This window comes from Bufo gargarizans, chromosome 2 (assembly GCF_014858855.1).
Source record: "Bufo gargarizans isolate SCDJY-AF-19 chromosome 2, ASM1485885v1, whole genome shotgun sequence".
NCBI classification, from domain to species: Eukaryota; Metazoa; Chordata; class Amphibia; order Anura; family Bufonidae; genus Bufo; species Bufo gargarizans.
The window spans coordinates 638,191,820-638,208,999 of NC_058081.1; the positions used below are offsets into that span (position 1 = coordinate 638,191,820).

The 17,180-nt window shown below is 45.3% G+C and overlaps 1 protein-coding gene across 1 annotated transcript in view; it reads left to right on the forward strand.

Annotated features, from left to right (window-relative positions):
• LOC122928872 (transformation/transcription domain associated protein) overlaps positions 1 to 13,754 on the forward strand; it is a 153,129-nt gene extending 139,375 nt beyond the window's left edge. Inside the window, 4 exon segments of the mRNA XM_044282163.1 lie at positions 3,849 to 4,033; positions 6,780 to 6,983; positions 8,722 to 8,916; positions 12,246 to 13,754. Coding sequence (XP_044138098.1) covers positions 3,849 to 4,033; positions 6,780 to 6,983; positions 8,722 to 8,916; positions 12,246 to 12,530 — 869 coding nt within the window. The 3' untranslated portion in view covers positions 12,531 to 13,754.
• Positions 13,755 to 17,180: the final 3,426 nt, after the last annotated feature.

Sequence of the window (17,180 nt, forward strand, 5' to 3'; positions counted from 1 at the left end):
AATGAAGAGACGGCACGTGACCCATATTGTGCTAATGAGCCTGTAATTATCAGAAAGATAGCGCATCTCGAGCCATGTAATCAAGACTTTCTCTTCTCCCCACAGCCACGTTCTGCTTTCGCCAGGATTAGAGCCTGGACTTTAACCCCTTTTATTCCTTCCGTATTGCATCAGCCATCATTGCTGGCCCTTGGAGCGCATTCGGACGGTGCAGATAAACCTGCACGTGTTTTCCGGTGCGGTCGTGGACTTGGCAGGTGAAACACATTCACCTGTGAGAACGGTGACAGAAAACACTTGCTACTTATTTCTGTGTGGTTGTCTGAATGTGCCTTAAAGGGGCTGTCTCACTTCAGCAAATGCCATTTATTATGTAGAGAAAGTGAATACAAGGCACTTGCTAATGTATTGTGATTGTCCATATTGCCTCCTTTTGCTGGCTGGATTTATTTTTCCATCAATTTATACACTGCTCGTATCTAGGGGTTGTGACCACCGTTGCAGCGCAGATACAGGGCGGTCGGGACAGGAGCTGCAGCGCATGCGTGCCTATGCATGATCCCATAATTCTAGCCACCAGAGAGGCCGGCACTCTTTTTCTATAGTGTGCTAGCACGACCGCCGCTGATGGATTGCAGGGTGGTCGTAACCCCATGAAAACTAGCCGTGTATAATGCGATGGAAAAATGAATCCAGCCAGCAAAGGAGGCAATATGGACAATCACAGTACATTAGTAAGTGCCTTGTATTAACTTTCTCTACATGATAAATGCCATTTGCTGAAGTGAGACAACCCCTTTAAAGGATTTTTTTAGGGTTAAGGGTTTCACATCGGGCAGATTTCTCATCCTGATTTCAACCCTGAAAATCCGCTGCTCATTACAGTAGAAGCAAATTGGATTGGATGCGACTTTTACCAACTCTCATCCTCGTGCCGTGAAAAAAATAATCAGCTCGGAAATTGACTGGCGGTGTTTCAAGACTTCACCCTTTACAATATAGGGGGTGAAATCCGAGGGCGAAGCTGCGATAGATCCACATCCAACTCAGGCTTTGCTGTGGTTGATTGCAATTTTTATATATATATATATATTTATTTTTATTTTTTTGCACAATTTGCATCCCCCAAAGAGATTGATGGAGATGGAAGGCTTTATGTTTTTCTTGAGCTCAGGAAGAGGCCACGAGGTTGCAGATTTCATTGTTTTGTCCGGCTCGGTAATCCTCCTTTGGTAAATATTCCTTCTGCTTCGTGCGAGACGATGGAACGGCTTCTCTAATCTCATAATGCCAATTGTAATCCTCGGATGACAGTCTGTACCTGCTCAGCTTCATTTTTCAGCCAAGCTGTCACTATTGCCGCAGGGTTGTGGTTATGGCGCAACTACAGATTTGTGTTGCACGTGTTTTTCGACTCCGTTATTTGGATAAGCCGGTACATTAGGAGCCGCGTCTAAGGAATGGGCGATGTGATCGGGTGTGTGACCATCGACAGTCTGATATGAATCATCAGGACAGACCTCTCGAGTACACAGGCCCTTGTAGGATCAGACTGGCTGACAACCTAATGCACACAGCTTTTCCCCGGCTGTTGTCAGCGGAGAGAAGGATCGAACACATTGAATTTCGGCACGCAAACCTTTTCTTCTCCTGGGAGATGAGAGGTGTCTGGCTGCAGCCTTCTCCTCTCTACCCTTTGAAAACACACGCATGCTCAGCCGAGAGGGCGAGTCTGAAGAGTCTTTTTATTATAATTATAGTTAGTGAATGGGAACTTCTGTATTCTTATTCACTTACATATGTAATAAAAGCGTCACTTTAGTGTCTTTGCGCCAGTTTTTCCCACTTGGATCCGTCCGCGTGATCTGTTTCTGCTGGAAGCCTCAAGGCATCCGTGTGAAAATACCAGAGAACCCCTTTAACGGAGGATACGGTTACCTCAGAATTCTCTAACACAGTATTTGAAAATGGGGTTTTCACACAAAATAAAATGCTTTTTCTGCAATGCCTTTCATGTCCAGAACTGCACCACTCTCACCCTACATGAACCCGGCTTTACTCCTAGGTTCCTCATCACCCTATAGAAAATACCGATCACGGTGCCATATGTTCATTATCTGCATGTGAGTTACACCCCTAAAGAGTATTTCCACGCAACATGTCCAAGAAATCTGCCGCCCTGGTTACGTTTATTTTTTTTTTCTCTCTCTCTCTTTTATGATTTTTATGACGATGCTCAGTAGTGTATTTATAAGGCTACATGCACACGAACGTATTTAGTTTCCGTGTCCGTTCCGTTTTTTTTCTTTTGCGGATAGGATGTGGACCCTTTTATTTTATTGGGTCCGCAAAAAATGCGGACAGCACAACGTGTGCTGTCCGCATCCGTATGTCCATTCCGTAGCCCCGCAAAAAAAATATAGAACATGTCCTATTCTTGTCCTTTTTTTTTTTTTTTTTTTTTTTTTTTGCGGATCCGCAATTTGCAGACCTCAAAAAATTTGGTCTCTGCCATTCCTGCAAAGGAAGGAGGACCGGGCAATTGCTTCACAAGTATTATAGAGGGCCCATCAGCTCTTCTAACTCCATCCTTCTTAGGCCTCTTTCACACTACCGTTTTTTTTTCCGTTTTGCGGTCCGTTTTTTGCGTTCCGTATACGGAACCATTCATTTCAGTGGTTCTGCAAAAAAAACGGAATGTGTTCCGTATGCATTCCGTTTCCGTATTTCCGTTTTTCTGTTCTGTTGAAAGATAGAACATGTCCTATATTTGGCCACAAATCACGGTCCGTGGCTCCATTCAAGTCAATGGGTCCGCAAAAAAAACGGAACACATACGGAAATGCATCCGTATGTCTTCCGTATCCGTTCCGTTTTTTGCGGAACCATCTATTGAAAATGTTATGCCCAGCCCAATTTTTTCAATGTAATTACTGTATACTGTATATGCCATACGGAACAACGGAACGGAAACGGAACCACAACGGAAGCAAAAAAACGGAAGCAACGAATCCTGTGAAAAACGGACCGCAAAACACTGAAATGGACATACTGTAGTGTGAAAGAGGCCTTAGGATGCCGTTCCTCTGTTATCCCTCCTGGACACGTAATACTGATAGAACGTAGGGCAGTCTCTGTTGACACAGGGAGTCCGTTTTTCCTCCTCTGCGCTGCTTGTCATCTATTGGCCTTTCCTTTGTAATTTCTCCTGGAAATCTGTGAATGCAGAGACAACTGGGCATTATCTTTCTCCTTGGCAGTAGACTGACTGTCCTGGTCCAGGAAGTGCAGACGGTGTAAGGACAACCCTTGTTGACAAGTTATTCATAGATTTTCAGGAGGAGCAGCAGAGGAGCAGGCACTATGCAGAATTCTGAGAGGAGATACTTCAGAATTGTAATTTCATGGGGAATACAAGTATTTACTAACACAGACACGTCGTAAGAGGGTAAGAGGTCCTCGTCATATTGGGTGACCAGGGCCGAAATGGATGTAACCGGTAGGGAGCGTCTCCCCACTTTCCATTGCTGCATTTCCATTATGATACTTGCAAAGTATATCACGTTACATGTAATTTTTTAAAATTCTAATTATTTATAGTTTATTTTTTTTATATTATTATTATTCATTTATTGTTACAATTTATTATATATTTTATTGGTCATTGTTATGATACGTGTTTGCTGATCTCGTTTTCATTAGCTGGACCTATGATGCTTAGCCCATGCCTTGTAGTGTATGTCAGAGGTCAGGTAATTAGTCTAATTCCTCGGTCCTGCAGAGGTATGTACAGGCGATGCTTGGGCCTCCACATCTGCATTAATCCATCTCCCTCTCCTAATTTCCAGTCCCCCGTGTCGTGGCCGTCTCACCGCAGATGCGTCTGGTAGAAGACAATCCCTCTTCTCTCTCCTTGGTGGAGATCTACAAGCAGCGCTGTGCCAAGAAAGGCATCGAGCATGACAACCCCATTTCACGTTACTATGACCGACTGACCACAGTTCAAGCGCGAGGGACGCAGGCCAGTCATCAGGTACGGGATCTCTGATTAAGGATTTTGGAAGCCGCACTGTAGAACGCTTTGTGCCCCTTGCTCCGGCGTAATCGCCCGATAGAATACGCTGCCGTGCAAGTATGTCATGTCACTGGAAATGAGCTTGACACAAGATGATGGTAAGCTTAGTCATCTTCAGCTGCTGGACCAGCCCTACTGAGGCTCATGTGGTCATCTGCTCCGTGAAATGATGCAGATGTCGGCGTGAATTGATTTTCTTTAACTCCCTAAGTGATGACAGATCGTCAGATGTTCTGGATTATCAGGCGATCACTGGAAATCCTGTACAGCTTTACTTTACGGCTCATGCACGCAACGGTTGTTTGATGATGCGCATATTGCGGCCCGCAAACAGCAGGTTTGCAATATACGGGCACAGGCCTTTTGAGCACCGCATCACGGATGCGGACCCATTCACTTGAATGGCTCCGCAATCCAGAAGGTGCGGTGCCGAACAGGTGCGGTTCTATTTTTTTGCGGTGCGGATGGATCACTGATCCATTCAAGTCGAATGAGTCTGCATCCGTCTGCCCAGCCCCACGGACTGTGCCAGTGCATTGGGGTTCGCAGTTTTCAGTCCTCAATGCACGGAACGGGCAGGACACGTTCGTGTATATGAGCCCTTAAGGATAGTCAGTCTCTCAAAGTCAACCTAAAAGAAGACACTAACATAACCTACATTATGAGTTCTTCATCTGATAATCCAGAATTTATTATAATCAGCCATCAATATAGGATTGGTGGGCGTTTAACCTTCACAGATCATAATGAGGGGCTTCTTCCCTCTTGCAGCTCAGGGGTGCAGTACCAGGCACCGCCACAGTTGTATGTATGGCGCTCTGTCTGAGTAAACAATGAAGGAGACATGATGCTCCAGGAGACTCCATTAGGAGGCATTCACGTGACCGTATCTGTTTTGCGGCCCCAATATTTAGTGTCCACAAAATACGGATGCGGTCCATGTGCATCCCGCACTTTTCGCGGTCCCCATTGAAAAAATGCCTGTTCTTGTCTGCAAAACGGATAAGAATAGGACATGTCCTGTAATTTGCGGATAAGCCACATAAATGCGGATAGCACACGGATGACACCCATGTGCTCTCTGCATTTTGCTCATTTTGGTCCAATAGGAATGAAAGGGTCCGTGTGCGACCCTAAAAAAATGTGGATCAGACGCGGACTGAAAATACGGTTGTGTGAGTACCCTTATTCCAGGGTCAGGCGGCTGTCTGAAGGATTAGCATTCTGCACCAGGTCTGGTCTGGGCGCCACACACACTGCAAATGAATGCACAGCCTCCAGTGAGTTATGAGACCTCGTGGCTTAATATGACAGAAGTGTTAATATCCAATAAAGAGAGCAATTTCTCTAATTGAAACAAATGGATTGTATAATAAAAAAAGGGGAAAAAAAAATGGCTTCCAGGGCATAAGATTGTATTCTCTAATTACAGTGGAGATGTTGTCCTGACTGGTTTAAAGAACAGTCGGCTTTATGTCTGTGCTATAACATACTTTTTAGGCCTCATGCACATGACCGTTTTTTTGGTCCGCATCCGAGCAGCAGTTTTTGAGGCTTAGCTGCAGACCCATTAATTTCAATGGGGCCGCAAAAGATGCGGACAGCACTCCGTGTGCTGTCCACATCCTGTTGCTCCGTAAAAAAATAATAATATAACCTGTCCTATTCTTGTTCGTTTTGCGGACAAGAATAGGCAGTTGTATTAATGGCTGTCCACGCCGTTCCGCAAATTGCGGAACGCACACGAACACCATTTGTGTTTTGCGGACCGCAAAACACACAACGGTCGTGTGCATGAGGCCTTACTGATGATAAACCCCCTGCAGCTCACTTAACCCCCGGTAAATGAGGAGATAGGTGGCTGTTCGCAGGAAAGATCTGTCTAATAAGCACTGTTGGATCAGTCTACCATGGAAGGGACCTTCCTCTAGGTCAGAGCTGGCCATCCTGTGGCTCTCCAGCTGTTGTAAAACTACAATTCCCACCATGCCCTGCTGTAGGCTGATAGTTGTAGACAGTCTGGGCATGCTGGGAGTTGTAGTTTTGCAACAGCTGGAGAGCCGCAGGTTGGCCATCCCTGCTCTAGGGAAACTGCTGCCATGGCAGGGGACCTCCTTCCTCACAGGTAAGGAAGAAGGTCCCCACCTTGGTAGATGTATTGTCAGAGGATAGAGTGTCCCTCTTGGATACTGAAACTTTCACATGTCCATAGAGCCACCCCAAATCCAGAGATCCTCATAATTCCCTAAAGGCTTCAGGGCGTTTTTTTATTTTATTTTTATGATTGCATTTTACTCATTTCGGGCTACAAAATCATTTTTTCAATTGATCTTTATTAAACATTTTCGGCAGTTTTTTGTGATCTATGCGGTTAAAAACAGTCTATTTGTAGACTGTCCCTCCTGGAGGACCTGTTGCATGGTCACTTGGCAGCTGAAGGCATCTGTGTTGGTCCCATGTTCATATACGCCCGCATTGCTGAGAAACATGATGTTTTATTATATGGAAATGACCATCCTCTGGCTGATATTTCTGATGTCACTCCTTTGGTGAAGATCTGTCTCAGAATCACTTCACATCCCCAGTCTCCATCATTCGCTCTGGAGGCAGCAGCTATGAAGCCATCAATCAGCTTCCGAAGCCTCTAGATTACGCCCAAGGCTGCAGGCTGAAATAATAGCAACCCTCTTGTGATTTGTTGTAGGTCTTGCGTGACATCCTGAAGGAAGTGCAGAGCAACATGGTGCCGCGCAGCATGCTGAAGGAGTGGGCCCTGCACACCTTCCCCAACGCCACCGACTACTGGACCTTCCGGAAGATGTTCACCATCCAGCTGGCTTTGATCGGCTTTGCGGAATTTGTCTTTCATTTGAACAGGCTTAATCCAGAGATGCTGCAGATTGCCCAGGTGCGTGGAGTATTTGAAGAAGCATAAGATATTGCGCCGCCCGTCAAACCACCGGAGCAGGACACGGCTGTACAAATCCTCCCTTAATTGCACGCTCGGCCTCACCCTTTCAGCGCCAGCTGCTTGTGGACTAGATGAGCAGTTGTGTGCTTTGGATTAAAGTGATGTGTGCCTTGCATCAGATGAGCGTACAGCGACTTAGTGTAGCGGAATGACACAATGAAAACGTTGCGTTTCTAGAATACCTGAAATCATCCTAAATCTGATTATTCAGGAGCATTGCTTTCGTGCTCGGAGACTTCAGTAAATGCTAATGCCTGCCCAATTCTGCCGCTACAGGTTCTGAACTACATAGAGAAGGTCGGATTTGCCTACGTACTTAAAGGGGTAGTCCCTTTAAGTACATAGGTATTCAGGGATATTCACTTAGAGTTTACATAAAGTTATCGCCTATCAAAAGCATAGAGGATAACTTTTAGATCGGTGGGGGTCCTACCACTGGGACCTCCATTGATCACAAGAATGGGGACCCTGTACCCTCTGAAATGAACTGAGCAGCCAGTCTGGTATGCATGTGGCTGCTCCATTCATTTCTATGGGAGTTCCAGAGATAGCCGAGTACAGCACTTGGCTATATCCAGAATTCCCATAGAAATGAATAGAGCGGTTGCACACATGCCTGACCGGCTGGTCCGTTCATTTCAGGGGTTACAAGGGCCCCTGTTCTTGTGTTCGTGGGGGTCCTGTGGATAGGATATAACTTAATGTAACCGAAATACCCCTCTAATAGGATTATCTGAGATTCACATATTAAGGACCTATCCTCAGGATGGGACATCGGGATCAGTTTGGTGGGGGTCCGACTCCTGGCTTCCCCACCGATCAGTTGTTTGCAGGGGCCTCCTAGTTCAGGCCACTTCATTGTTTACAGAGCACAGTGCCACACGTCGTATAGTGGCTGTGCTTGGTATTGCAGCTCAATCCCATTCACTTGAACGGGACTGATCTGCAGAAAGGACACATCGCTCACCTGAGCTCCACAACTCCTAAGAACTGATCAGTCTGGGTGGCGGGAGTCGCCCTACCTATACGATACCGATGGATTCCGCTACCACGGACCCGAACTTTAGACGCTGGACTTAAAACACAAGTTCGCTCAACACTAATCCTGAGGATAGGCATCAATATTTGAGTCGTGGACAGCCCTCCATTATATTTTGTTATACCTGGTATAGAATCAGGAGCATGACACAGGTGTTTTTTAAATTCTTGTCACGCACTGCCCCTAAAGCCCTTCGCTAGGCATTTCGCCCCGATTTATCCCTTCACGTAGGTCTCCCAATTACACTTGCATTGTACAGTACAAAAACCCTAACCCAAACTGCCCCTAGAGAAGCTCATTCTCCTAGAAGAGCCTAGTGCGTCCTGAATATACTGGTTACCTCCGCACAAAGGGATGCCAGAATGCTCCTATACAATGTTATTCCTCTTGGAAATGTATGAATAACTGAGCGTTATCATTCTCCTTGTCAGTAGCTTGTGTCCCTGCGCGGTCTGATGTTGTCTGGTCAGTACGGACAGTGTCGGACTATGTCATTGACAATTTATTCATACATTTCCAAACGGGTATTACAGAGGAACAGTTGTTGTTCTATGAGTAAATGCACGTATGTACCAAAGTATGCCAGGATTGCTGACATTTACCGGGGTCCCTAATTTCTTTTTCGTTCACCTGTAGGATACGGGCAAGCTGAATGTTGCTTATTTCCGGTTCGATATCAATGATGTCACTGGTGACTTGGACGCTAATCGCCCCGTCCCATTCCGGCTCACCCCAAATATTTCTGAGTTTCTGACAACCATCGGAGTATCCGGTCCACTGACTGCTTCCATGATCGCAGTTGCTCGTTGCTTTGCACAGCCAAATTTCAAGGTATTTTACATTTATTATACAAATGTCGGACTTGAATAACAGAATAAAGTGGTCTTAGGGTACTTTCACATTAGCGGCAGGCGACTCCGGCAGGCTGTTCTGCGGGTGAACAGCCTGTCGGATCCGTCCTGCTGCTAGTTCACGTGTGCCCCCGGACTGCCGCTCTGTCCCCATTAACTATAGCGGGGACGGAGTTCCGGCGGCAGCACGGTGAGAGGCAGCCGGACTAAAAGTACTGCATGCAGTTCTTTTAGTCCGGCTGCCTCTCGCCGTGCCACTGCCGGAACTCGGCCGCTGTACCTATTATAGTGAATGGGGACGGAGGGGCAGTCCAGGGGCACACGTGAACTAGTGGCAGGGCGGATCCGACAGGCTGTTTACCTGCCGGAACAGCCTGCCAGAGTCCTGCAGCGGACCACATGTACCACAAAAACATCCTACACAGGATAGCCAAATGTGCGGATGTAATTGGCTATATAAAGCAGAAATTTACAGAAAATGGTGCACTACAATGGAAAATGCAATTGACAATATATGGCTAAACCCTCACACTGATATTAAAATGAGACTTTGGCCAATATATTCTTATATCAAGAACATGCCGGAGCCCACGCACCCAGTTAAGGTCTCTCAAAGTGGCACGGGACCTAACGCTAATCTACCTTTGCGGTATTGGGCAATTACAAGGGTATAAGGTCTGACACAGCGAACAACTCCCAGTTACCTCCAGCGTGAAATCACACATACAATGGGAGGAAGGAGGAGGCTGTGAGTCCCACCTATCACTGACTCATGTGATGCAGGCCGGACAGGTGCACCTGAATGTTACCCATAGATCAAAATCAAGGCACATTCAAACCTGGCGTTGCCACACCTCCAGGCGTGCATGTACAGAATAACAAAATAAAGTGGTCTAAAAAGGCAGAAAATGCTCAAAACCCCATATGCTGTTGCGCATTTCTAATTGGGGGAGCAAATCCTGCACATGTGATCCGTTGGTAACAGCAATCCCCAGCAAAAATACATACAATGGAGGATGCCCGCAGCGGACCACATGCATGCATTGTATGCATTTTTGCTGGGGATTGCTGTTGATCTATGGGTAACATTCAGGTGCACCTGTGTGGCCTGCATCACATGAGTCAGTGATAGGTGGGGCTCACAGCCTCCTCCCATTGTATGTGTGATTTCATGCTGGAGGTAACTGGATGCTGTTCGCTGTGTGTCGGACTTTATGCCCCTATCGGTAATTGCCCATATGGCACAGGTAGGTTACCGTTAGGTCCCGTGCCACTTTGAGAGAACTTGACGGGGTGCGTGGGCTCCGGTATGTTCTTGATATAAGAATATATTGGCCAAAGTCTCATTTTAATATCAGTGTGAGGGTTTAGCCATATATTGTCAATTGCATTTTCCATTGTAGTGCACCATATTCTGTAAATTTAAGTGTCGGACTTGAATTAAAGATTGGAGCTCTCGAATAGTCACTTATCACCCCAACTGATACTGAATAGGGAAAACCTAGGCTAGCAGCACACTTATCTTGCTTGTTTATCCATTGGCCTTAAAGGGGTTGTGTCACATCAGCAAGTGGCATTTATCATGTAGAGAAATTTAATACAAGCCACTAACTAATGTATTGCGATTATCCATATTGCCTCCTTTGCTGGCTGGATCCGTTTTTCGATCAAATCATACATTGCTCTTTTCCATGGTTACGACCACCCTGCAATACATCAGCAGTGGTCGTGCTTGCACACTATAGGAAAAAATGCCGGCCTCTCTGGTGACCGGGATCATAAGAGCGCTCATAGGCTAGTGCTTTTTTTATTTTTTTTATATAGTGTGCAAGCACGACCACCGCTGCTGCATTGTAGGGTGGTCGTAACCATGGAAACGAGCAGTGTTTAATGAGATGGAATAATGAATACAGCCAGGAAAGGAAGCAATATGGCTAATCCCAATACATTAGTAAGTGCCTTGTATTAACGTTCTATACATAATAAATGCTATTTGCTGACCTGACAAAACCCCTTTAAGAATTTCTGTACTCTGGTGCTGGTTTCTATTACACTGCCCCCTGTGGACAAAAACATGGACATAAATATGACTTTGCTTTGAGGTTTTGTGGGAGTACAATATTGGTGACTAATCCTCAGGATAGGCCATCAATATTGGATCTCTTGGGGTCCTATGTCCCGCACCCCAGCCGATCTGCTGTTTTGGAGAGCCTGCGATGCTTTGGTGAGCCTCTTAGACCAGCGACGTCACATTCATCGGTTACGTGGCCTGGGTCCAGCGCAGTCTCATTCAAGGGAATAGACTATGGCTGCAATATCAAGTACAGCCACTATAAAATGAATGGCGCTGTGCTTGGCGGAGGCCTTTTTCAAACAGCTGATCAACGGGAATGCCGGGTATCGGAACCCCATTGATCAGATATTAATGACCTGTCCTGAGGATAGTTCATCAGTATTTTATTCCCGGAAAACCCCTTTAATTTGGCACCACATGTCTGTTGCACCTTTTTATCCATTTCACAATATCTATAAACTCATTCCAGACCCAGAACATGACAGCGCTGCTTTAGCACACAGGCTTTCCGCTGCCAGTATCTGAAATCAATAAAATCTAGGGATGCAGTCATCCAAACGGGAGGTCCCTGCGGGGTGGACCTTATTCAGAGCAGGCCGCCATAATCCTGTTCTTGCAAATTATCTCATTTCCGCCCAAATTCCTTCCTGCTGAAAGCTTCTATGTGAACAGGCCTGGGCCGACGAGTAGAGCCGCCCAGTCATAGCAGCTGCTACTGTCTCCTGCCAAAACCATCGAAGCCCGTTTGACAATTCCGAAGCGTTTGCTCGCATATTTTATTACAGAGGGTAGAACATGAGCTGCATCACTCTGCACAGTAGATGAAGTAACTCCCCACGTCTTCTTATCATAAATCCCAGTACTCCTATTATTATTACACGCTGGGAGTAGCTGTAGACGAGCTCATACTGAGACCAGGGCCGTTGCCGTTTTTATTGCATTCGTATTCTAGTCATTCAGACCCATTTTTTCCCCCCCGTAGGAGATAATTGGATGCCAGAGCAGATCTCATCCCATCTCTGACATGCAACGCTAAGGATTTAGAAAAAATAAAAACTGACTTGTGGTCTGCTAAGAAAGACGCAGGAAAAATGTTACTGTCCCTTTAAATGCACTCTGCAACTTTTACAGTAAATCTCGTACAGAAGTCTGTTTGGACTCATTGCAGGTCGCCAAATCCTCCCTCCCAGCTGAATGTAATCATACAATGTTTTTTTCCGCCCCCTTTTGCCCAGGTTGACGGCATCCTGAAAACCGTTCTGAGGGACGAAATAATTGCCTGGCACAAGAAGACACAAGAGGACACGTCTTCTCCGCTATCGCCGGCCGGGCAGCCCGAGAACATGGACAGCCAGCAGCTGGTTTCACTGGTCCAGAAAGCCGTCACCGCCATCGTCACCCGACTGCACAATCTGGCCCAATTCGACGGAGGGGAGAGCAAAGTCAACACATTAGTGGCCGCCGCCAACAGTCTGGATAACCTGTGCCGTATGGACCCTGCATGGCATCCCTGGCTCTAACCGAACTTGAATTGAACCCCCTGTGCTACCAAGAGAGAACCCTTAACCAATAAAGGATTTTTAATGCTGTGAAAAATTTTTTTTATTTTTATTTTTGTTACTTTTTGTACAGCTTTTTCCCGAACCGACCATAATGTAAACTAGAAAAACCGTCCCTTATGGGCCACCTCTGGCTTAGTCGACGCCACCGTTACAGCACACGTGACGGGCTTTTTGGGGACAATCTGCCGGTCTCTAAGGAAGCTAATCATGTTTACAGAACACTTCTTTCTCATGTCATTAAGCGCTCCCCTTTTTACAAAGAGAATATTGATTTTCTTCAAGTTCAAGCACATTTCAGAGCTTATAAAATAGCAGCTATAGAGGATGAAAAACACAAAGGGACCCTGTACAGACACATAATGATTTTTTTTTCCCCTTCCCCTCTCTATTGTTCTCTTGCTTTATACGATTCGGAAAAAGAAGGGGGGGGGGGGGCTGTTTAATCCAAGGGAGTTGTAATATTTTATATGTTTAAATAGCGGTGAGGCCACAATGGCGCCTTGGTATGGAGCCACGTACCTTTCATTACGCTGGGGGCAATGTTCATCTGAATGGTTCTTTTAATAAGACTTGTACAAAATGATGCATCATGTATAGATTTTATTTTATTTTTTTGTCGTCTTGTTACATACAGTTCTTAAAGCCGTTCTCTGCAAGTGAGGAGTCTCGGCTGGAGCTCACAAAGCCATTATGTGAATGTGGGAGCATAAAAGTACAGATATGCGGGGACTTAACTTGCTGGCAAAATCCTGTATTCGTTACATGCAGATATTACCCTGTACATTGCAAAGGGTGAAATCTGCAGAATTAATTGACGTGCTGTAGATTTTAAAGCCGCTATGCAGCTGAATTTTGACATGGATTTATTTTTTATTTTTTTGGGTAGCCACTTTGCTGCTGCCGGAAATGCTGCAGATATATGCCCCGTGTGACCATGGTATGAAGGCATTTAAAGGGACCCATGGACTGTTTTACTGTTTCTTGGCGTTGCCTTTCATTTCTTTGCTGTTTGGGGAATTATTTGTCAACACCGAGGAAGACTACTGGTTTATACTTTTTAAGGACCGGTGACGCTTCCATCATTCTTTGCTATGAGCTGTTTTATAAATGCCCAGTGTTAAGAGAGTTGGTTCTTACAAGTATTTGTACATGCATTTTCAAATTAAATATTTTGAAAAATTTCTCTCCAGGCTTCTTTTTTTTTTCCACCATGAAGGTTCGCGGTTTAAGGCTTTGTTCACACTGTAATGAATGGATGTAAATGGACAGAGAAATGTCAATTATTAGGCCTCTTTCACACGGGCGTTGCGGGAACACCCGTGGTTTTTCAGCGCGAGTGCAAAACATGGTAATAAGGGAAAATAATAGCATTCTGAATACAGAATGCATAGTACCATAGCGCTGGAGGGGTTAAAAAAAATAAAAAATTATTTAACTCACCTTAGTCCACTTGATCGCGTAGCCCAACATCTCTTCTGTCTCCTTTGCTGAACAGGACCTTTGGTGACGTCACTCCGGTCATCACATGATCCATCACCATGGTAAAAGATCATGTGATGACCAGAGTGACGTCACCACAGGTCCTGTTCAGCAAAGGAGACAGAAGAGATGCCGGGCTACGTGATCAAGTGGACTAAGGTGAGTTAAATTTATTTATTTTTTTAACCCCTCCAGCGCTATTTTACTATGCATTCTATATTCTGAATGCTATTATTTTCACTTTTAACCATGTTATAAGGGAAAATAATAATAATCGGGTCTCCATCCCGATCGTCTCCTAGCAACCGCGCGTGAAAATCGCACCGCATCCGCACTTGCTTGCGGATGCTTGTGATTTTCACGCACCCCCATTACTCCTTTCACACGGGCGAGTATTCCGTGCGGATGCGATGCGTGAGTTGAACGCATTGCACCCGCACTGAATACCGACCCATTCATTTCTATGGGGCTGTTCACATGAGCGGTGATTTTTCACGCATCACTTGTGCATGGCGTGAAAATCGCAGCATGCTCTATATTCTGCGTTTTTCACGTAACGCAGGCCCCATAGAAGTGAATAGGGTTGCGTGAAAATCGCATGCATCCGCAAGCAAGTACGCATGTGGTGCGATTTTCACGCACGGTTGCTAGGAGACGATCGGGATGGAGACCCGATCATTATTATTTTCCCTTATAACCTGGTTATAAGGGAAAATAATAGCATTCTGAATACAGAATGCATAGTAAAATAGTGTTGGAGGGGTTAAAAAAAAATAATTTAACTCACCTTAGTCCAGTTGATCGCGCAGCCCGGCTTCTCGTCTGTCTCCTTTGCTGAACAGGACCTGTGGTGACGTCACTCCGGTCATCACATGATCCATCACATGATCTTTTACCATGGTGATGGATCATGTGATGACCGGAGTGACATCACCACAGGTCCTGTTCCTGCAATGAATGCTCACCACAGGTCCTGTTCAGCAAAGGAGACAGAAGAGATGCCGGGCTACGCGATCAAGTGGACTAAGGCGAGTTAAATTATTATTTTTTAACCCCTCCAGTGCTATTTTACTATGCATTCTGTATTCAGAATGCTATTATTTTCCCTTATAACCATGTTATAAGGGAAAATAATACAATCTACAGAACACCGATCCCAGACCCGAACTTCTGTGAAGAAGTTAGGGTTTGGGTACTAAACGTGCGAAATTATTTATTTTTTTCTCACGCGAGAGCAAAATGCATTACAATGTTTTGCACTCGCACTGAAAAATCGCGGGTGTTCCCGCAATGCACCCGCACATTTTCCCGCAACGCCCGTGTGAAAGAGGCCTTAGAGTCTAGGACAGGGTTTTAGCCACCTCCGGCACTCCAGCTGTTCTGAAACTACAACTCCCAGAATTCTCCTTTCACTTCTAAGGGAGTAAAAAAAACAGCCAAGCAAGTGTGCATGCTGGGAGTTGTAGTTTTACAGGAGCTGGGGTGCCGAAGATTGCTGATCACTGGTCTAGGAAGTGATGAATTATCGCCTCCTTCCATAAAAACCCAGGGATGTGTTTTTCAAAAAACGCCATCCCACATGTAGCATATATTTTCCAGGCAAAACAAATAAAATGCTTTGGATTTTCCAATCCACAGCATGCTCATTCTGTTGCCTGTTCTGCATGCTCATTCTGTTGCCTGTTCTGCATGCTCATTCTGTTGCCTGTTCTGCATGCTCATTCTGTTGCCTGTTCTGCATGCTCATTCTGTTGCCTGTTCTGCATGCTCATTCTGTTGCCTGTTCTGCATGCTCATTCTGTTGCCTGTTCTGCATGCTCATTCTGTTGCCTGTTCTGCATGCTCATTCTGTTGCCTGTTCTGCATGCTCATTCTGTTGCCTGTTCTGCATGCTCATTCTGTTGCCTGTTCTGCATGCTCATTCTGTTGCCCGTTCTGCATTCTCATTCTGTTGCCCGTTCTGCATTCTCATTCTGTTGCCCGTTCTGCATTCTCATTCTGTTGCCCGTTCTGCATGCTCATTCTGTTGCCCGTTCTGCATTCTCATTCTGTTGCCCGTTCTGCATGCTCATTCTGTTGCCCGTTCTGCATGCTCATTCTGTTGCCCGTTCTGCATGCTCATTCTGTTGCCCGTTCTGCATGCTCCTTCTGTTGCCCGTTCTGCATGCTCCTTCTGTTGCCCGTTCTGCATGCTCATTCTGTTGCCCGTTCTGCATACTCTGTTTCACCACTAATTTCACCCTTTCAAGAGGAGAAATTTGCCACAAAATCACTGTGGATTTGTGGCAAAATCCTGACTAGATCTTTGGATTTACCCTGAATCTCCCACCCTCTGCATAGCCTGTCCCAGTCTACACAGCAAAGCTGAATAGTGAGTTTCAGAAATGTCCTGTGTTTGTGACAGCTCTAGTGGCCAGTGTGAAAACTGTAATGTTTTAGGGTCCCTATTTATATGATTAGATGCATACAAAAAAAAACCAGTACAACCATTTAAAAGGAGTGCATCAAAAATTTGTAAAACATGTTTAAAGGGGTTGGCCACTTTCTGGGTTCTGTTAACCAATCGGTTTGCAAGATGATGACATGACACTTACTAATATAGCCTTTGTTGAAATTCTTCACCATTTTCTAGATATATAAGTTATGCCTCCTTGTTTACAGACTCTTTTCTGCTGTCCACACAGAGGTCCTGTCCATAAAATGGCTGCTGATGGAGGGTCATGTGCCCAAGCAAATCACCTCCTTGTGATGTCTTCTGCATTCTAACACACTGCATCTGCTCTAAACTCCCAACTGTGCAAGTACAGATGGCAGGTGCAGTATATTTGAACGGAGGAGACATCACATGGAGTCGATTTGTATGGTCACATGACCCTCCATTAGCAGCCATTTTATGGACAAGACCTGTGTGGACCGCAGAAATGACTTTGTGTACAAGGGGCCATGCTTTATGAAATATGGAAAATGGTGCAGAATTTCAGCGAAGACTATTAGGAAGTGCCATATAATGATCTCACAAACACATTGGTCATCAGAAAGTGGCCAACCCCTTTAACATAAATTTAAACAATTGGACATTTTCTAATGACATATTTCTTTTAAAAGGATCCTGTCACATTGAAAATAATA